Source organism: Bradysia coprophila, unplaced genomic scaffold, assembly GCF_014529535.1.
Source record: "Bradysia coprophila strain Holo2 unplaced genomic scaffold, BU_Bcop_v1 contig_143, whole genome shotgun sequence".
NCBI classification, from domain to species: Eukaryota; Metazoa; Arthropoda; class Insecta; order Diptera; family Sciaridae; genus Bradysia; species Bradysia coprophila.
The window spans coordinates 521624-544122 of record NW_023503415.1 but is presented as its reverse complement, the minus strand read 5'-3'; the positions used below and the strand labels follow the sequence as shown (position 1 = coordinate 544122).

The following is a 22499-nucleotide window of genomic DNA, read 5'->3' as shown; positions in this document are numbered from 1 at the left end:
TTCGAAAAATAAATAAGCATTAGATAAAAAAAAAGGTGCGTATCATCAAGTGGCACATTCGTTTTGACTAATGTGTCAAAAATGTGTGAGAGAATTGACAGTAAGCTCGTTCAGATGCACATTCTAGTCTGGGCACCAATGTCAGTTGGTAAAGCATTGATAAAAAGTGGCCGAAATTGGTATCCTGCACGGAAAAAACGGAAAATGTCAATGTACGTCTGGTTCGATCACGATTTACGTGTGAGTCGCAAATACTACATCTCCTACGTAGTATGTACATCGAAGTCGTGAAATTTTACGTCTAAATCGTACAATAAACGACTGAGTGAACCATTGGTTTTGTACATTGTAGTTGAGTAAGGACAAAACCAATGGTTCACTCAGCCGTTTATTGTACGATGTAGACGTAGAATTTTACGTTTTCGATGTACATACTACGTACGAGACGTAGCATTTGCGACCCACACGTATGAATGACAGCTACATGTAACGAAATTGTGACGTCATGTTTGAAGAAGAACATTTTTGGGTCGGCACTTTCTGAGTTATGGCCGCTTTAGTATTTTAACGTTTTTCGAGCAGATCTATTGCAAAATTAAAGTTTTAAATGAAACGACAGGCACGCAATAGATATACTTGTTTGTACAGGACTACCGTCGCAACGTATGCTTAGTTGTTGGTGTGCTTCTCCCCCATAGACCTTTCTCACATTTTCGATTTTACTCCACTCATATTGAACATAAGGTTGGTATATTTCCACTTTTTGTAGTTTTATCGGAACTACTTACCCACAGTATGAAAGATACGCATACGCTAAATAAATAAATAAATAACAGTATGAAAGAGAATGCTTGCCCGAAAATGTGAGAAAATGGGGAAGAAGCACACCAACAACTAAGAATACCTGATTAGAGGTCCTGAGGGGTCCCTCCATCCAGAACACAAATCATTTTTTGGCTACATTTTCATAAAACTTCTTTCTTGTTCAGGACCACCGTGTTGTACACCTCTGTTTCGGATTCCACCTGTAACAAACGGTTGAGTGGTCCATAAACACCCAGTACTTCCCTTAATTGGTGTGGTCAGTAGCTTTTATTATCTATGCTTACCACTGCTTTTAGTGGCATAGAGAGATACGTATTGACCCGGATTACAAACTTTTCCAGGCTTCGGGCAAATATCATAGTTTTGCAACATAGTTTTCGAATCTCAGGAAGGTTTTGCAGAACAAACTAGCAGTTCCAGAAGCTAAAAGATAGGTTTGTGTAACGCGGCTGACATAGAATTTCCCTAAAATTGAGAACAAGACACAAAAAAACCAATTTGTTGGTGAATGGTTTTCAGCAGAAAATTTATTTTTCACAATATTACAGAGACGAATTTAAGTCGCACGGTCGTGTCCACATATTTTCGTTTAGATGAGTCCACTTTGTAGCAACTAATGAAAAGAAAGTTTTTTTTTAATTCTTTGATCAAAATCGGGAAGGCATCGACTTACTCCATTTATGACCCATTATGACAGGACCTGAATAAAATTTAAAAATTAATTTGCTTAGCAATTGGCAAAACGATAGAAAATATTCCAGACAAAAATATGGAACTGAAATGCACTTACAGGCACCATGCAACATTCTCGAATCGATTGATCCATTTTTCAGAGCATTGTACCAAAGCACTGCAGATGCTTTGACAGGCTTTACAAAGGTACCAAGTATTGGAAACGGTGTGAGTCCTCCTTGTTCAACGTCGTTTAGCTATTTAGTCGAAAGTTAACGAACAAATTATTAAAAAAATTTAAAACAATTTAGAAAACACGGAGCTGCGGGAACGAATCATCACATAAATAACTCCCACAGGCGAAGTTGATATCACTCCGAACAAGTTGATATCAGCTCTACATATATAAACACAGAGATGTGTTTCCAGCAACGGCTGGGAATGTTCTAATTTATTTCAAACAAAGCGAAGCCTTATAAAGGGCCTTGCAAAGGCAACTTGATTAAAAATGATTTAACAGCACACTGTGATGCGAGGCACCACACAGTTCCCCCTGTGGAAAAAGTTATTCTTCATTTTCCGAATTACTCAGTAAGTCTTCTTCACTCGTCGACTAACTCATTAATGTTACCTTTATCGTCGACATTTGCCATTACCGTTCGTATTAAGCGTTAGCATTGAAAGTGATTGGTTATGTTTTGGGTGTGTTTTAGGTATCCCGTGCATGGACAACAAAAAATAGATTTTTTGCTACTATTTTTTTATTTATTTAATACTCAAGTACTAATACAATTAATAAACTTAAAACGAACATTTAAAAATATCACATAGAAGAACTGGTGTATCACATGAAAACATTTGTATCACTTCTATCACCGAAAGTACCGCGGATACTCATAGCATTGCCTTTCTGAATGGCGTGGCGATAGATATACGCTGCAGCAAAAAATCTAAACTTATCGGCTCGCCTGTTTCATCAGTTTACCAAGTTTTGATAAAAATATTTCTGTTTCTGGACCGACTGATCCTAATGTTTCGAACGCCACTGGTGTGAAGTGGTAACTGTTCTTAAATCAATGTAATGGTTGTGTTTATTCCTTTCCGCTAGATCAGCTGCGGCACCACTTTTTTTGGATGTTTGAGAGATGTAAGATGCCGCCAACGTGTCAACCACTGTAACGTCCCAAATTAGTGATCTCCCGTTTCTCCAAGGGTAGTAGGTCAGAACATCGGGTCGTTTACCATCACGGCGTGATAATCCAGGTGGTTTAGTTTTATTTGGGAATCCAGCAGATATAATGGCCATTGACATTATCTTGTTGACTGAGGTATGTGTATTGTACTTGCCGATCATTTTATTGCAAGAAAGTCCATGGTGACCATCTGACTTGACTACGTTGCCACAAACACAAACGTGTGATTCACAAACGTTGCTTCCTAAACGAAGAGCTACAGCTATTCTCGCAGAGTCGTTGTCCAGCAATAGGCCCAACTGATGAGATGGTACAGCTTGCAGCCACTTTGAAGATGTTTTAGTTGATGACGCAGGAGTCTGGCTCGATCAGTGAGATCACTGGACGACAGCAGGTCGTTGTAAATATGGTTTACCCGAAACAAATCCCACGATGCTTGGTTCCGGTTTCACTGGAATCCATTCGGTTGGATATGATTCGATTGATGCGGAGAAACAGTCGTTTTGAACACATAAGTTGAATTTGGCAAGAATTCGATTTGACAAGACCTCTGATTGATAGACGGATGCGAAGTATGCAGGGTGAGCTAAATCGACTAACTTTCTTATACCCAAACCTGCCAGTGCCAGAGGTAATGATGCTTGGGTCCACGATCTGTCGTTCAATTCGTTATTGGTAATTGCTTCGAGAGTTCGCTGGTAGAAGCTGTCGATATCAGACAGTTGACGTGGATGCGTGAAAGTTGGGCAACATCTTAACAAATGTTGGAATCGTTGCGATGACAATGAACTACGGAGCAAACGTAGTGCCGGGTGAATGTCCAATGATGTCAGCCGTTTGCACAAAGTTTTCACGGTACTGAGTCCCTTCTCTAATGCACCGGAAATGCCATTTACTGTAATGGCGACCCAAGGCTTGGCTTGGCTTGGCGACCCAAGCAATTGGAATGAGGTATCGTCGAGCACTTTTATACCTGGCAACAGACGGTTCAATTTTTCCAATGATTCAGCCTTAACATCGGGTGTTGTGTTGATGAAGTAAACCTCGCATTTCGATGGATTAAGTGTCTGAGAAAGCTAGGACTTTAGACACATCATCAATGACGGTTTCTAAGGTGTCTCCAATCGTTCCATCATCAGCAAACCAAGCGTTTAATCGAGACTGCAGCGAATGTGTTAACTTCATGATCGCCAGGGGTCAGGGGAGAACCGTGATGAGCCTCGATGAACGTTCGGACAGCATACACAATCGCTTCTGCACCTCCTTTTATGTCAAATCCGTTTTGAGTGGGTGCTAAGATTTCCGCAATTGATTTCTTAATCGAAAAAACGCCAATTTTACCCGCTAATCTTCTCCAAACCAGACCAATTACGATTGGCCTGATATCTCCGTTCAATTTTGCTAATGCAATCAATGCTGCTCCATAGAAGATCGGACATATTTTCGGGCAAATTTTCCCGGCACGAATTAAATTTACCAGTTTGCTGATGGCCACAATTAAATTGCTGGATGAGTCGCCACAAGTGAACGAGATGAGGTCCTTAAGGTGGCGAGGTCTCAAGCTGTCTGTACCACCTGAAATGCTTCATAGAATTAGTTACTTCCTCAACTGAAGTTTCGAACGATGCAACGGTATGATCCCCTTCAGGGTCGGTCGGACTGGGTTCGTCCGGATGTTTTTCCTTTAATTTCTCAATGGTTTCTTGCGTGCATTCGGCCATTCCCTCTTGCGACGATAATACTCGAACCGCGCCGCTGATATCGCCTTCGGCCACCTTTCGTTGTGCAATTTTTATTAGCAATTTTCCGATCGACTTTTTGGTTTTCTTGGAAGATCGATAGCTAGTAGAGTCAGCAGCTCGTGGAACAAACTGGGTACGTCGTTTAGCTGGGAAAATCTTGCTAAATTTTGCCGGATGATGTTGGGACGGTGTACCTTTCTGGGGTTGCACTTGGGAATCGAGTTTAGGACGATCACCGGAAAACACAAAAGTCTAAGCCATGAGAATGTGTCGTTCTTTGCTGCTGTGAATTCAACCACTTTCGTGAGTTCCTGAAACACCACTGTGCGCACGGACTTCTGGATAATTCTGACCACCGGTATGGAACACTTGCATTTGTAGAGGATTTCACCAAAACGCTGAATAACACTTGATTCATCGCTGAAGTCTAGGACACTTTGCCCCTGTGGTGCTTGGTGATCATCACTTGTAGTTTGTTGGCTGCTATGAACTCTTTCGTGGACTCTCAGACCTTTCTCGTTTTTTGCTATAAAGCCACAAGTACGGCATGTTGCACTGTCTTGAACGATGGCATTTGCTGATTGAGATATCACAGATTGAGTTGGAAGCACTGGACCGACGGGTAATGGTGGAAGATCTTGAGAATTACGCTCAATTGCAGCTTGGATCTCACCACTTGTATGACCTCTAGACCAATGAAGTTTTATACCGGCTAATGTCTCGAAGTCTCTGTGGCAAATTGGGCATATATTGTCATTCGATTCTTCTGAGTCGGAATCCATGGCGTTGGTATAATAGCTTCGCGCTGTGGGATAGTGCTAATGTTAGAAATAGTCCGTTGCGCAATTGTAACGTTAAAAAGCACTTCGCATATGTCAGAGTCACGGATGTTTGCAAAATTTATGCAATCAACCTTAATATGGTGAATCTGTTCATGATGTGTCTGAAATATTCGTCTGACGTATTTCGACAAATCAGAAAACAACGCAAAAAGGCCAAATCTCTGTCGTCGTTAAGTCAAAATTACGTTAAACCGATCAAAATCAAATTGTCTAAGTCGAGTTATCCCTAAAGTACCTAGAGACACCGTTTCGTCCAGCTAATCTCAAAACTCACTAGTTCACTTCCATAAAATTCCCGTGAATTTTATGTGGAAACAGAACACTGGGGGACTCGTCAGGAACGACAGTGTCGAGAGTTTTGTTATTAAATATTCTTCGTTTGTAATCAACATTACTTTGCAACCTCCATGCAAAACTTTCTGCAAACGTTTGCAACATCTACAGATTGTCTACATGGTGGTCACAAGAAACACTTCCTGAGTGAACAAGGCGAATTATCAGTGGTAGGTATAACAGGCGAGCACCAACAGCGGCGGACATTTTCCTTGAAAAAGTCGGACAAAATCGGACATATTTTCGCTAAAAAGTCGGACTAAATCGGACATTTTCTGTATTTTTTCAAAAAAGTACAAAATCGGACAATTTCTCGTCGATAAATCGCAAAGTATACATATAAACATACTGAAGGTAATGCAAATGCTCAGCGGATCACAAATTTTACGGAACCTAAGTTTCGGGTGAATATAAGACTCGTTATGTTGCTTGCGTGATGTTTGGAGTTTTTGTGTTGAGTATAAAGAGCCTAGGGCCAACATTATAAAAATTATATTCACCCGAAAGTAGGGTTCCGTGAGTTTTTGTGTATTTGCATTACCTTCAGTATGTTTATATACTTTGGATAAATCGTACTTATAAATTGAATTTAGAGGCGTCAGGAATGAAGTTCATCTAAAAGATAAAAAACACCTCTAGCGAGTTTGCTTCGCTGCAAAAACTCCCCATTAGATCCTGCTTCAAGTCTACATCGCAGGCTTTTTAAAGACTATTTTGGATTTCTGTCTGAGCACTTTATGAAAATTTCGTTAAACTGCTGACTGTTCTCAGAGCTGGTCAAACGACTATAACCAAAACTAATTTTTAATTAAAGCTAACACCGGTTGTACATTTAAAAAAAAATGATGAAAAGATATCATCAATCAAAAATGAAGTACGCAATTGTAGGCTAAAATTTTAGCTAGGCATCGATGCCTCTTAAAATCAATTTAATTTATTTTGCTGAAGCCATTTAATTTCTAAGAAATTCCTTTCTTTTCGTCAATAAATGGCCTTTTTTCTATAACAGGTTTTCTTGATGTGGGTACAAATAGTATTGCCTGTGTTGTGTGGCTATTTGTACCCGGGTACAAATAGCAAACGCTGTATTGTTTGGCTATTTGCACCTGGGTACAAATAGCAACCGCCGTGTTGTTTGGCTATTTGTACCCAGGTACAAATAGCAAGCTCTGTGTTGTGTGTCTATTTCCACCCGGGTGCAATTAGTCACTCCGTTCAATTGGGATTTAACGACTGTAGTGCTTTTAGTGCACGTTTTACTTTTAACAGTTCACTGAGCGTTTGGTATAAAGTAACAGTGCAAATTAGTTGAACAATTTGTTGGAATTGTGCTAATTTGGTTTTAGTTATGAATTTCAGTACTATTGTTAGCTGAAATGAAGTATTAGACTTGGTTCAGAGGTTTATGAACGTGCACTTTAGTCGGGGTCATCAATTATATGGAGATCTAAGCTCTACATATATAAACACAGAGATGTATTTCCAGCAACGGCTGGGAATGTTCTAATTTATTGCAAACAAAGCGAAGCCCTATAAAGGGCCTTGCAGAGGCAACTTGATTACAAATGATTTAACGGAGTGACTATTCGACACCAGTGTCAAATAGCCACACAACACAGTGCATGCTATTTGACACTAGGGTGTGTCGATTTCATTTTTTTTTAGTCATTCCTGGTTCCGCCCTACCGCGACTCACCCTCTCACTAGCAATAATAATAAGCAATTTTTTTTATAAGTCAATATAAGCTTGCACCGTCACTTTTTCAAAAATTTTCGAGCTACACGAGATACTTGGATTATGGGGTCCGAACCAAAAAAAATCTACAGATGCTTTTGCAGAGGTTTCTCTGTACGGCATCTAAGAATGCCCCGTTTTTGAGCCTTCCAACAGCGAAACCAATAAATTTTCAGATTTTCCTATCTGATTCGCTATTGAAAACCCTACAAAATGAGCTATCACAACAATAGCTTGAAAAAAATTTACCCAGAAGAGATGATTTTTTCACAAACAAAATTCTTGAAAATTCCACCTCGGTGAAACTTGGTGCTACACCAAAATGACGGTAAAACATTTTAACTTTTTTAATTTTTGTATGTTCAAGTAGACCCTCTAGATGCCGTACAGAGTGAAAACTCTGCAAAAGCATCTGTAGATTTTTTTGGTTCGGACCCATAATCCAAGTATCTCGTGTAGCTCGAAATTTTTTGAAAAAGTTGACTTATAAAAAAAAATTGCTTATTATTATTGCTAGTGCGAGGGTGAATCGCGGTAGGGCGGAACCAGGAATGACTAACAAAAAAATTGAAATCGACACACCCTATTTGACACTGGTGTCGAATAGCCAAACAACACAGTGCATGCTATTTGACACCGGTGGCGAATAGCCAAACAACACAGTGCATGCTAGTTGACACCAAACACATTTATTTATTCGGATTTGAACATACGAAATTGTTAAAATGTCTACTAAATGTGAAATTCAAAAATTGGATAAAGATTTAAGGATTGATGTCAATAGTAGGGTGTGGTTTTCATGTTGGTATTTTGTGCAAGAAGGCCAAGAGGTGTCGATAATATTATCCAAGTATCAGCGAAATCATAAAACATTGTTTGATACTCGAAACTATATCACAACCTAAACACCTTTAATGCAAGGCTTAACACGTAATCACAATGTATTAACGGAGTTCAGGTTCGATGAATCAAGGAAATCCGAGACAACAAATTAACAGTTCTTTATTGTTCAGCTAATTTCCACAGAATGAAGAAGAAAATTATATCGAGAAATGCGGTTGCTTTTGTTATAAACAAATTAAATAATTTCATTGCATAGTAGATCTCCAACACAATGTTCATTATTTTAAGAATTAAAAACTGATTTGTCAACGAAACGTGCGCAAAACAAATTAAAATTTAAAAAATTTTGAAATAAATTCGCTAGGCAACTTCCATGACCTTGTCGAATTGACGTCTCAAGTGCGGTCGAAATTCCAAATTGAAATACTTTCTACACTGTCATACAAGGAAGCTTTGAAATTTACTTTTCGGTTCACTTTTTCATCGAATCGTTCACTTGGAATTCAAATTTTAGGCACAGTTACAGCGTGAATTGCTCGAAAACTATGGGACTTTTCTTAGAGTAACCTTCATGGAGCATTATCTGATCTATCAGTGGACCGAATTTAGGATAATCCAAGATGCTTTAGAAAAGTTTTTTAGTTTCCCATATATTCGCATGCAATTCGAATGTATTAGTAACAACGGGCTAACATTTGTTTCGACCCGACTTCAATTCATTTTATGTTAAATTAAAATATTTAGCCGATTTAGGAAAATAGTAAATTAGTGTCGACGTTCAGGAAAGTCTGGTGGAACAATTCATCCACTAAAAATTAACAATAGCGCATAAACACGTTAACGAATAAATTTAAATTAATTGTGTCTTGTCGACCGAAGATTTGCCATGAAACAAATCAATAGCAACCAAACTACAATTATTAAGGTGGTAACTACGTTTATGAATCACTGCTACTTTGTTCGCTCGTGTTGTTGTTGTTTTTAAGCCATATTAAAAATCAGCGTTTCTCAAACTTATTTTCCCCCCTAAATCGATTTTTTGAGAGAGTTTCTCAATGTCTCAATGCGAGAAGGAAAGAGATCGATAGATGGTTATTATTTAAGCCGCAAATTGTATGATATTCGTTCTATCGGAAGTATTAATGTTGTGCATTGATAAGCCTTTTATACTGATTTAGCTGAATAAACGTATATTCTATGAGTATACTTGTTGGATTTTAAATGTAATTTAAAATCCAACAACTATTCATCGAAATCAACCTAATCCATTTATACACCCAAAACACCAAAAATTTAAAATGTTCCAACCGAACGAATATCTTACAATTTGCGGCTTCAATTAAAGCGATATGTCGATCTCTTTTCTTCTCGCTTTGAGTCATTAGTGTATTTAATGCACACATGCTGGACACCTATTGACAGTCTAAAATTTTTGAAAGCATTTGTTTCATGGCAAATATTTGGACGACACGACCGAATTTATTTAAATTTATTCGTTAACGTGTCCCAAGCCACTTTGAAAAAGAGTGGATGGAATGAAGTTTAACGAGGACGTAGCAGTAGATAAGATAGGATTAGAAAGATTAATCTTAAGGCTGAATGAATCGTGAGCTGGAAGCCGAAAGAATTGGGGTTAAGGGACCAACGTTGAGGTGAAGCAACACGATCAGGAAGCCCAAGGATAGAACGATCTCAGAATTCTTATTAGCTACTAGGTTAAGCTTTTAAAGGACGTCCTTTAAAAAAAACGCCAATAACCTTTTGCTCAGATAGGTTCAAAAGAATGGGCAAAGCTTTATGGAAAAGAATGTTCAAAAAGAGTAACACTACCCCGTCGGGCACTGTGCACTTTGATAGGCACGGTGGTCCCGGAACGTGCAGAAATGTGCGGGTCAGAGCTCGAGGATTACCGGGGGCGAGCAAAGTAAAGCTTTCATACTCACCAACCCGCAGTAGCAAGCGTGGTGTTTTAATGCTAAAAACCTTCAAACGAAGCCATAACGAATTATACATTGCCACATATAATGCCAGAACATTGTCGTCAAGACAAAAAATGCAAGAAATGGAAGAAGAGCTAGAAAAGATAAAATGGGATGTTGTGGGAGTGAGCGAAGTGAGAAAACCTGGAGAGGAATGCCTGAAATTACAATCAGGGCATACATTCTTCTACCGAGGAAGTGACAGTCAGATGCTGATGCACGGTGTCGGATTGTTCATAAACAAGCGGTGGTCGGATCGCATAATTCACACGAAAAGCATATCCGATCGAGTGATATACGTAAGCCTGAAGATAAATAACAGATACAGTGTCAAATTAATTCAGGTTTACGCACCCACGTCCACTCATGATGACGAAGAAGTAGAAAGATTCTATGAAGATGTCGAGAAAGCTCTGGACGAAAACCCTTCACATTACCAATATCTAATCGGTGATTTCAATGCGAAGCTGGGAAAACGAGAAGAAGACTCCGAAGTTTCTGTTGGTAGTTTTAGCAACGACCAAAGAAATGAGCGTGGAAATACTTTACTCAACTTCTTACAGCAACACAATTTGTACGCAATGAATTCATTTTTTGCAGGAAAGCCTCAACGGAAATGGACTTGGGCTAGTGCAGATGGTGTAACGAAAAATGAGATCGATTACATCATAACTGGCTGTAAGTCAACCGTTAAGAACGTTACGGTCCTAAACAATTTTTCAACCGGTAGTGATCACCGAATGGTTCGTGCAAGAGTCACGTTAAATACCAGATTTCAAAGATCACAACTAGTTCAGAAAAGTGAAAGGATTGACGTACAACGGCTTTACACACAAAATGAAGAATTTGCTACGAAAATGACTGCCGAATTAGATAACGTTAACAATGAATGTGAAACATTGGACGAATTGAATACCAAAATCATCGATACAATAATGGGTAAAAATGCGTCACAAGTGGCAGATGCTCATACGATAATAATCATCTGCCACTTTGTGACGCATTTTTTTTATAAAACTTTCGTTGTAAAATCTCATCGGTAAACTTCTAGTCGACATATTTTCTTGTTAAAATTTTCTTGGTGAAAATTGATTACGTTGAGGCGCAGAATGCGTCACCAAAACCGATATCAAATGTTTTGGAAGTTTAATTTTTACTACACTAGCGTCACCTTTTCCTCTTTGAGGTTTTTGTGGGATTTCAACTAGACAAAAATACAATACGAAAAAATACATCAGAAAAAGTGAGTGAAATCAAAAATGCTGGTTTGAAGAATCCAGAGAGGCTTCATGTTGTGGAAACTTGACTTTTCTACCTCGCGAATTATCAAAAACAGCTAGTTTTAGTTGGTTATTTACATCACAATGGAAAAGTGTTTTGCAAGGCACTTTTCGTTAGTAGCTAACCTGTGATTTTTTAGAAAACCAAATAAATAGTCGAGAGCAGCCAGGCAACACAGCTGATGCTATTCGACATCGACAACCACCTTTCAGAGCCAGAAGTAAATTTCGCGCGCGCGAAATTTATTTCTGGCCCTGAAAGGTGGGTGTCGAATAGCATCAGCTGTGTTGCCTGGCTATTCGACACCAGTGTCAATTAACATCTCCTGTGTTGCGTGGCTAATCGACACCAGATGCAAATAGCATGCACTGTGTTGTCTGGTTATTCGACACCAGTGTCAAATAGCATTCACTGTGTTGCTTGGCTATTCGCATCCGGTGTCGAATAGCCACACAACACAGTACATGCTATTTGACACCGGTGTCGAATAGCATCGGGCATGATTTAATTGCACACTGTGATGCGAGGCACCACAAGCCTAGAAGTTGTAATCAGGCAGGCCTAAGAAATTGATATCAACCCTAACAAGTTGCCATCAAAAATTGGATATGCATTTCATTATAAGTAAGGCCACTAACGTGGCACACCCTTTACTCATTTTTGAGAATTAGGAGTAATTTTAACGGACATTCCTTATTTTCAAATAAAGTGCAAAGTTTTAACTCCGCTTTATCAAAACTGTAATGCTATATGTACACAGCAAGTGTAATATAACGCATCAGAAATTCTCGGCTGCGGACACACAAACTCACCGGGCCCAGAGGTGGAGATGCGGACACACAAACTAAATATTATAATATTCTTCTTCTTCTTCTTCTTCTTCTTTTTCAGCCTGTTTCTATCCACTGCTGGATGTAGGCCTCTCCAACTTCTTTCCATTTCGTACGATCCATTGCCATTTGCTGCCAGTTTGTACCTGCAATATTCTTAATTCCGTTTGTCCATCTCTCTGGTGGTCTACCTATAGCTCGTCTTTTATATGGTCGCCAGTTCATGATCTTTTTGGTCCAACGTTCGTCTGTCCTTCTTGCAATATGTCCCGCCCAGCTCCATTTCAGAGATGCTATTCTTTCCATGACATCCATTGATTCGTTATTCTGTCTCTGAGTGTTATTCCGAGCATACTCCGTTCCATGGCTCTTTGTGTCACTCTCAATTTATCTTCGGATGCTTTTGTTAAAGTTAACGTTTCCGCTCCATAAGTGAGCACTGGAAGGACACAAGTGTCGAAGACTTTGCGTTTCAGACTATTATTCATTTTGCTTTTGAAAATTAGTCTGAGTTTTCCGAACGCTGCCCATGCAAGACCAATCCTACGTCTTATTTCTGCAGTTTGGTTGTCCAGACCTAACTTCAGTTTATGTCCTAGATATACATAGCTGTCGACTCGTTCAATGACAGTGTCACCAATTTTGATTTCTATATCGTCCCCGATGTTGGTCATGACTTTTGTTTTCGATAAGTTCATCTTGAGGCCAACTTTGCTCGCCTCTTCACTTAACTGTTGTAGCATAAGCTGAGCCTGACCTAGATTCGCTGCTATCGGTACAATGTCATCAGCGAAGCGGAGATTGCTCAGGTACTCTCCATTTATCTTTATTCCCATTTTACTCCAGTTTAACTTCCTAAAAATACTCTGCAGAATCGCCGTGAATAATTTCGGTGAAATGGTGTCACCCTGCCTTACACCTCGGCCAATTCTGAATTTCTCCGTGCTCTTATGAAGTTTTATACATGAAGTAGCATTTTTGTACACATATCGAATTGTGTTGGAGTACCTTGAGTCTACTCTACATTCGTCTAATGCGTCCAATATCGACCATGTTTCCACTGAATCGAAAGCTTTTTCGAAGTCTATGAATAGCAAGACTATGTCGATGTTGTATTCACGACACTTCTCAATAAGCGTTCTCATCACCTGCAAATGGTCGTTTGTGCTGAAACCAGATCTGAAAGCAGCTTGTTCAACAGGTTGGTAGAAGTCGAACTTGTTAGTGTTCCTCTTCGTAATGATTTTCATAAACAACTTGTAGAGTGTTGACAATAGGCTTATGGGTCGGTAATTTTCCAGCTTTGTTATGTCTCCTTTTTTATGCAGCAATGTAATTACCGCATTTTCCCAGGCTTCTGGTACTTCTTCCCATTGGAGACATTGATTAAACAAAGCCGTGATTGCCTTTAATAATGAGTCTCCACCTAGTTTAATGGCTTCCACTGGAACACCATCTTCTCCGGGAGACTTTTTGTTTTTCATCTCAGCTACTGCAGCTTTGACTTCATCAACAGTTATGTCGGGCATATCCTCCGATCCCACGTTTCTTATTATTGGTCTATCTTCGGTTTCTTCCGTTGAGCTCTGTCTTGCTGAAGAAAACAAATTCTCATAAAATTCTGTTGCAATGTTTAATATCGCATTTCGATCCGTTTGGATCGTTCCTGTTTTGTCTCGTAATTTGAAGATTTCTTTTTTGGCGTTTGTCATTTTTCTTCGTAGGACTTTCATATTGCAGTTAGCTTCAATTATGTTTTGAGCCAATTGGACATTATATTTTCTTTCATCTGATCTCCTTGCTTTGTTGATACTTTTAGACAGGTTCCGGTATTCCACCGAATCTCGTCCTCCGTTTTTTACCAACTCTGCTCTGCTTGCGATCAGGTCTAATGTTTCTCTGCTGAGTTTTGATTCTTTCCCTTGGACGGATTTGCATTTGGATTTCATGAAACCCATTATTGTATCGACGATTTTGGTATTCAATTCGTCCAATGTTTCACATTGATTGTTGACGTTATCTAATTCGGCAGTCATTTTCGTAGCAAATTCTTCATTTTGTGTGTAAAGCCGTTGTACGTCAATCCTTTCACTTTTCTGAACTAGTTGTGATCTTTGAAATCTGGTATTTAACGTGACTCTTGCACGAACCATTCGGTGATCACTACCGGTTGAAAAATTGTTTAGGACCGTAACGTTCTTAACGGTTGACTTACAGCCAGTTATGATGTAATCGATCTCATTTTTCGTTACACCATCCGCACTAGCCCAAGTCCATTTCCGTTGAGGCTTTCCTGCAAAAAATGAATTCATTGCGTACAAATTGTGTTGCTGTAAGAAGTTGAGTAAAGTATTTCCACGCTCATTTCTTTGGTCATTGCTAAAACTACCAACAGAAACTTCGGAGTCTTCTTCTCGTTTTCCCAGCTTCGCATTGAAATCACCGATTAGATATTGGTAATGTGAAGGGTTTTCGTCCAGAGCTTTCTCGACATCTTCATAGAATCTTTCTACTTCTTCGTCATCATGAGTGGACGTGGGTGCGTAAACCTGAATTAATTTGACACTGTATCTGTTATTTATCTTCAGGCTTACGTATATCACTCGATCGGATATGCTTTTCGTGTGAATTATGCGATCCGACCACCGCTTGTTTATGAACAATCCGACACCGTGCATCAGCATCTGACTGTCACTTCCTCGGTAGAAGAATGTATGCCCTGATTGTAATTTCAGGCATTCCTCTCCAGGTTTTCTCACTTCGCTCACTCCCACAACATCCCATTTTATCTTTTCTAGCTCTTCTTCCATTTCTTGCATTTTTTGTCTTGACGACAATGTTCTGGCATTATATGTGGCAATGTATAATTCGTTTGGCTTCGTTTGAAGGTTTTTAGCATTAAAACACCACGCTTGCTACTGCGGGTTGGTGAGTATGAAAGCTTTACTTTGCTCGCCCCCGGTAATCCTCGAGCTCTGACCCGCACATTTCTGCACGTTCCGGGACCACCGTGCCTATCAAAGTGCACAGTGCCCGACGGGGTAGTGTTACTCTTTTTGAACATTCTCTTCCATAAAGCTTTGCCCATTCTTTTGAACCTATCTGAGCAAAAGGTTATTCGTCCTTTAAAAGCTTAACCTAGTAGCTAATAAGAAGTCTGGGATCGTTCTATCCTTTGGCTTCCTGATCGTGTTGTTTCACCTCAACGTTGGTCCCTTAACCCCAATTCTTTCGGATTCCAGCTCACGATTCATTCAACCTTAAGATTGATCTATCTAATCCTATCTTATTTACTGCTACGTCCTCGTTAAACTTCATTCCCTCCACTCTTTTTCAAACTGGCTTGGGACAGTCTTTGGCGGTGTTAGAGTATATTGAGAGTATATAATACTGCAGTAATGCAACATATAGGAGTATATACAGTGAACGACATCTCAAATGTCTCACTATCATCTTTTTCAGAGAATGTCATTGTGAATTTGCAATGACACAATAAAATTCTCAGAAAAATTTGACAGTGAGACATTTGAGATGTCGTTCACTGTATTACTATATTATTGCAATAGTATTATATCTATTATCAGCAGATCTCGAGCAGCGGACACACAAACTAATTTTTTTTATCGCATACGCGGTGTGATTCCCCGAAAAAATTATTCACCTAGGATATATAAACAAACATTATACTTCTGTAAATTGTCAAAGTGTCATTCGCATATCTTGTTGTCTCGTTTTCGCTTATGCGATAAAAAAGAATATGCACGTATGACAAGCCGTCTCGGCAAGCCTCGACCGCTTTGTCATACGTGCATAATATTTATTACCAGACCCGTTACTCTATCGAGTAACGGGAATAAATTTGTTGTTTTGCAAGATGTTGTAGCTGAGTCTTCAGCTCAACGTTAGAGGTGCAATAACAACATTGGTTTTGAAACACATAGCAGACGACCACTGTGATATCCGCAACTCTTTATGTATGAGACAAATAAGTGATAAAAATGGAAAACTTACATAAATGAGGAATGTAGTAACGCGATCCCCTTTTGCCGCTATGACAGGATCATTTGGATCTGTAGCCGCCAACTAAATCGGTTAAATTGTAGGATTATTGGTGGAATGAAACTCTCCGAGAACCACTTACCGAATCGTAATGTGTCGATACATGACCCCCGAAGGAGTAGGAAGCGATTTGCAGGGCGACAGATGCCGCCATTCCTTGTACGTTTAGACCGGTAATTAGTTCGATTCTCCTAGACAGCGGTGTGTTCGGGATGTGTTCATCTCGAAGCCAGGCATATGCAGCCGATCTTGGTGTGGCACCGGCGGCTTTTTGAAATTGTAAGAAATCGAATGAGATTGCATATGATTAGGATTTACTCAACGGATTACCAACGGGTGGAGGACGGCGAAGCGATGGTGTTGCGGTCTTTTTCAAGTCCGCAATCCACTTATCAGTGATCACATCGTAGATTTGAAGCAACGGCGGCTCTTCTTGTAATAATTCCATTTTCAATGGATTGATGGTAAAGTAGGGATTGCGTTGAGTGTCCAACCAGCATTTCAATTTTGATTTTACTTTAGCATCCTAAGGAAGGCCGTTACTGGTAGTCAATTTTGAAGAATTATTTTATAGAAATCAAAAATTACTTGTAAATGGATTCCATTGCACATTGCAAGAAATTTGTAATGTCCGGCTTGCATTGCAGTGTCGTCTAGGTTTTTAGTGAAATAATTAATTTTTACGTCTCGCATTCGAAGCGGATTGGTCGAGTCTTTCAGCTTTCCATTAAAGATGAACAAGTGTTGCATTTCAGCATTGTGCACGTACTCATTGTCGTGCTGAAATACGTTTGGATCAAACACATCTGGCGGAGCAGGCAGACAATAAATTGCAACAGTCGCTTTTGTACAAGTGAAAAATTCATGAAATATGAAAGTCACAGGACATGACGACCAGAATAAAGGTCAAAATTTTTTTGTCGTAGACCTTGTTTGGGGGAGGGGCGTGTGGAGGAGTGTGCGATTCTCAAAAATATTTATTGCAGATTTGTATACAGGGCATTCTGAAACGCGGAGAAATCACTTTTTCGGAATTAAAATTTCTTAAAATTCCGAAATATCAGGAAACGAAGACTGAAATTCCCATGAGTATGTTCCGCACAGCCTTGATCGGGTAGAAGCAGTTATGTAGTTTAATTAGGAGGACAAACTTGCCAAATAGAGGTCATCATCCTGTGGAGCTACAGCTGGGATGGAAGTGACAGAAAATTGTATTTCGAGGACTTTTTGCAGAGACTCAAATTCCGAGGTCAAATCAGAAAGAATGTCAAAAAATTGTTTCTCTTCCATTGCTACCATCTGTAGAATTCTAGGATTATGTGGACTTTTGATTGTTGTTTGGGTTCCCTTCTAGACTTTTTGGATTATTGAGTTGGCAGTAGGTTGGTTCCAACAATTTCCTCACTCCTCATAGTCCACCGACTTTTAGTTCTAGAAATTCATGATTTTGAGGGATTTTTCAGATATTGATGGGCTCCTTTCTGGAATGTTGACATTATTAAGGTGATAGAAGGAATGTAACGTTTGTATGGAATTCTTTTCCATCAAAGTTACTCTCGCAAACAGACGCAATTAAAATTTTTCTTTTGTTGTACAGTCAAACTTGATAGATAATAGAAACAAATCCAAGAAATAATAATAATTAAGAATCTCACGCTTTACTGATTTATCTTCCGACAAGTTGTCGGCGACAACGGAATACCCACGGTATCAAAATCAACTGTTGCAATTTATACGGGTTCTATCCAATCCTAAGGCTGAGCTCACAGTCACTCTGTTTACGTAAAGCCCGTCTGTTTCCAATAGTCTAAACACATCTTCCAACCAAAACGAAGTGCTTGTGAATTCAGACCAGTCTAACAGTTTGCACTTCAATCCGATTTACCAACTGTACATTTCTTGCGTACGCCCTATCAATTTGAGTCTGGCTAATTGCTGTGCAATTTTCATTTTTCATCTTTGACTCTGCCGCGTTGAGCCAATCGAAAGCTAATGTGTGATAACCGTAGTCAATGGTGTACTCAGCAACCTCGAAAATTTGCGCTGTTGTCAGTCCCACGTCAGTTGTGACACCTCCAATATTTCCATTCGCAAACTGTGTTAAATGAAAACAAAAATACATCTTGTGCCAATGTTTCGTGTTTAGGACAGCAATCCAAATGGAGAGGCAAAGAGGAAAGCCACGTTTGGTAGACTAGTTTTACATTTTTGTTCATGTGTACATCTAACGAATCATAATCAAAGTGAAGGTAAAAATACCTGCTCAATGTCCATGTCGTAGACATAATGCAGTCTCAGAAGAGCATCCGTAGCTTCCACGAGATCCATTTCGCCTGGCCAATTGTGCAGTCCTTGATCTTTGAGCCGTTGAACCATTTCTGTACAGGTGAAATTTATTGATTGTTAAACTGACCATACCGGATGGACTGGCTAAACGGGATAGACTGGGTAAACCGAATAGACTGGCTAAACCGTATATACTGGCTAAACCGGATAGATTGGCTAAACCGGATAGACTAGGTAAATCGGATAGACTGGCTAAACCGGATAGACTGGCTAAACCGGATAGACTGGCTAAACCGGATAGACTGGCTAAACCGGATAGACTGGCTGAACCGGATAGACTGGCTGAGCCGGATAGACTGGCTGAGCCGGATAGACTGGCTGAGCCGGATAGACTGGCTGAATCGGATAGACTGGCTAAACCGGATAGACTGGCTAAACCGGATAGACTGGCTAAACAGGATAGACTGGCTAGACCGATGGAATTGCGGGATTTGTCTCATTGTGAACAAAACCGAATTGAGAAAGTCGTGATAAGACTACCAACCTGGGTTCATTGTTAATTGTTAAACTATTACAACTGTTGTTGTTAAATTAATTGTTACTGTGGATTTACATAGCAACGTAAAAGTGACAGATGCAAAAATTTTCTCATACGGCAACTCGAAATTTCATTCATAATTTTAATTTTATGAATGAAATTTCGGGTTGCAGTATTTAAAAAACATTGCATCTGTCACTTTTACGTTGCTATGTAAATCCACGGTTAAACTGTTACATATTATACGCTAAACAAAACAACGCGAGTACATAAATTTGATCCCGTAATTTTTCTTGCTGTTTGTTCAAAAATGAAATGCACAGTTTTTAGTATTTCGAAACATTTCAAAATTGCAATCTGTCAGATAGTAAAGGATGCGTTTAATTACCCGGCGCATTAAAAGATTTGAAATTTGAATGATTTTTTCCACAGCTACATATTTTTGCATGTTAAGTTTCTTACATTTTTGGCAGATAGCATTTTAATAGTAGGAAACTTAGATTTCGTAGGAAGAATTCGCGGACGGAAAAATATAAATTTATTTTGAGTCTGAGTATTGTTCTACATCTATGATTTCTCTTAGATCGTGTTTCTATTCAAACAAATCGATGGTCTTTGAATACTCAAATCTGTAGAAAGACCGTCTGCTTCATACATTTAGCAAATTTTTTACAAGAAGATTTATCAGCACTTGAAGTGACGATATTGGAAACACGAATAAGCATCAGGGAAAAAAAAATTGTCAACAATTATAAAAAAATGTGGCTCCTCTACAGTCCAACCGACTAGGCGAATAGATCAATTTTTGCATTTATCAATTAGTTTCAGTGATCATTCTAGTAATTATTACGCACTACATGGGAATAGAGTTGAATTAAATTCTACTTTACACACATTTAATAGTTGCTTTTGTTATTCAATGCACAAAACTTATTCTACAAAACCAGTTCATTCGGCCAACATACATTTCTATTGAAATGGCAATTGTCAAAATGACATCGAAGCCATTGATTTATGATGCCGAGAAGGAACATTCATCTCGCAGAAATTTTACTTTTTCATTACTTTTTATGTTTTTGTATTTACTTTGAGTTATCATGAATAATGAAAAGGATTTCGTAAAAACACAAAAAAATAAACAAAACAATAGAAGAAATGAAAAAATAAAATTTCTGAGAGATGAATGTACCTTCTCGTCATCATAAATCAATGGCTTCGATATTATTTTGACAATTGAAATTTCAATAGAACATGTATGTTGTATGTATGCTCAGTGGACTGGTTTTGTAGAATAAGTTTTGTGCATTGAATATTTAACAAAAGCAACTATTAAATGTGAGTTAATTATAGGTTAATTCAACTCTATGATTCCCATGTAGTGCGTAATAATTACTAGAAAGATCACCAAAACTAGTTGATCAATGCAAAAATTGAACTTGACTTGAAGCAAATTTATTCGGTATTTGAAAAAGAGTCGCTAATATATGCAGCTATAGTATTTTTGACAACTGTTAAAAGTTATGGAATGTATTGTGGATTGGATTGTTTCAATTTATTTAAAATTCTCAATAGTGGCTGGGTTTAACAGTTAGCCGCTGTACAACACCATCGATTTCTTTGAATAAAGACACGATCTAAGAGAAATTATAGATGTAGAACAATACTCAGACTAAAAATAAATTTACATTTTTCCGTTCGCAAATTCTTCTGACGAAATCTAAGTTTCCTACTATTAAAATGCTATTTGCAAAAAATGTAAGAAACTTAACATGCAAAAATCTGTAGCTGTGGAAAAAAACCATTCAAATTTCAAATCTGTTAATGCGCCGGTTAATTAAACGCATCCTTTACTATCTGACAGATTGAAATTGTCAACTGTCTCGAAATACTAAAAACTGTGCATTTCATTTTTGAACAAACTGTATTCTGTGGAAGCTTCGACTACCTTGAGTGTTTATACTTTCACCTTCCGAGTTAGACACTGGCTTAATGTATTGCAAAAAATCTTACTGTTTTCAAGCACCTGGTCCAGGTTCAGAACAAAACTTTGGAATTCTTTGGAAAATCTCCGCACCATTCTGTACGCCATTAGCGGATGAGTTGTTGCTTCACCTGCCCTTTGCCATGGATCTGCATTTTTCGGTAAGTGGTTGGTTCCCTTCAGTGTACTGTCCTCGTAGTCTTTTAAATATCTGAGGAAGGTATTGTTGATGGTCAGTGATTTTCTGGACAGACATTAAAATCTTCAGGAGTGTCCATTACGCTTGCGCTAGCTGCAATCTTTCTTGCAAATCCTCTGCGTATTGTTTAATTTCCTTGTATACTTCTTGTTCGACTTTCGCCAGGTAAGTTAAGTATGTGGATGACAATGAGTAAGGCGCTGGGGGTTCTTCAATCTCTGGAACAGCAGTGTTCGCAGGCGATGATAATGGCGTCGAACAAACAATTTGTGATACACAGATCACAATCACAGTAATTATCGAATTCAACATTTTCGTTAACTGATTTTTCACTTGTTTCCTTTAATTTAATTCTGAAATTTCCATTGATCCTACCTTAAAATAGCAAAAATGTAGAGTGACCATGTTAAGGGTGTGTGCACTAATATTGCAAACAGCTATGAATCTGTTCTCACTTATTTCAAGGGTTATTCTACGGGGCTTGGTCGGTGGGCAGACGTGTCAGCTCTGACAACCGTCAGTCAGTTCTGCAGAAAGGTATCACTGGAAGCCTGCAGCTCAGGGGGAAAATACACCACATTTTAGTTCACAAGAAGCCATTAATAAACGAGCCATCAGAACAGTCGGAGCGTTTGCTGCGACTGAGCCCCGTACAAACCCGTATATCTATTGCGTACGTCTAGTGCGTCTGTCACCCTACTTTGACCTTAAGCCTATGCGCCGGTTAAAGTAGTTAAAGTAAAATTATTATGTAATGTGTACATCTTAGAAATTGCGCATAGCGCAATTACGAAGCGTACGACGTTCCTTTCAAATAAAACAAAAATTTCAAATAGCCCTAAAATTTTAATTTATTGAGTATAAATACACATAGGGCCTAGTATCGGCCTCAGTCCTAGGATCCAAATATATTTTTTTTCAACTACATTCTATTCGGCCTTTGATTACCTTCCAAATGAAACAAAAATTACGAAAAACGGATGAAATTTGCTCGAGTTATATGTAAAATACACATAGGGCCCTAGTAACGGCCTTAGTCCAAGGACCCAAATTTAATTTTTTTTCAACAACATTCTATTCGGCCTTTGATTACCTTCCAAATGAAACAAAAATTACGAAAAACGGATGAAATTTGCTCGAGTTATATGTAAAATACACATA

The 22499-nt window shown here is 38.8% G+C and overlaps 1 protein-coding gene and 1 long non-coding RNA gene across 3 annotated transcripts; one reads left to right on the top strand and one right to left on the bottom strand.

Moving 5' to 3' along the window:
• Positions 1-789: 789 nt before the first annotated feature.
• Positions 790-8311, top strand: LOC119074192. The gene is made up of 3 exons (XR_005087154.1): positions 790-998; positions 6203-6204; positions 8301-8311. It is a non-coding gene; the product is annotated as an uncharacterized LOC119074192 (long non-coding RNA).
• LOC119074190 (prolyl 4-hydroxylase subunit alpha-2-like) lies at positions 1337-21819 on the bottom strand. 2 transcript variants are annotated; one of them, XM_037180184.1, is made up of 11 exons: positions 21421-21817; positions 21169-21350; positions 18594-18712; positions 18220-18429; positions 16923-17114; positions 16665-16860; positions 16417-16601; positions 16287-16358; positions 1616-1754; positions 1499-1525; positions 1337-1438 (listed from the first exon to the last, which is right to left on the bottom strand). In XM_037180184.1, exons 1-11 carry the CDS (start codon positions 21648-21650, stop codon positions 1368-1370), a joined length of 1623 nt encoding a protein of 540 aa, XP_037036079.1. In that variant the 5' UTR covers positions 21651-21817; the 3' UTR covers positions 1337-1367. The 2 variants fall into 2 exon arrangements, with proteins under 2 accessions (XP_037036079.1, XP_037036080.1); XM_037180185.1 differs by lacking the exons at positions 1337-1438; positions 1499-1525; positions 1616-1754 and adding an exon at positions 2435-5237 and having other exon boundaries at positions 21421-21819.
• Between the last annotated feature and the right edge of the window lie 680 nt (positions 21820-22499).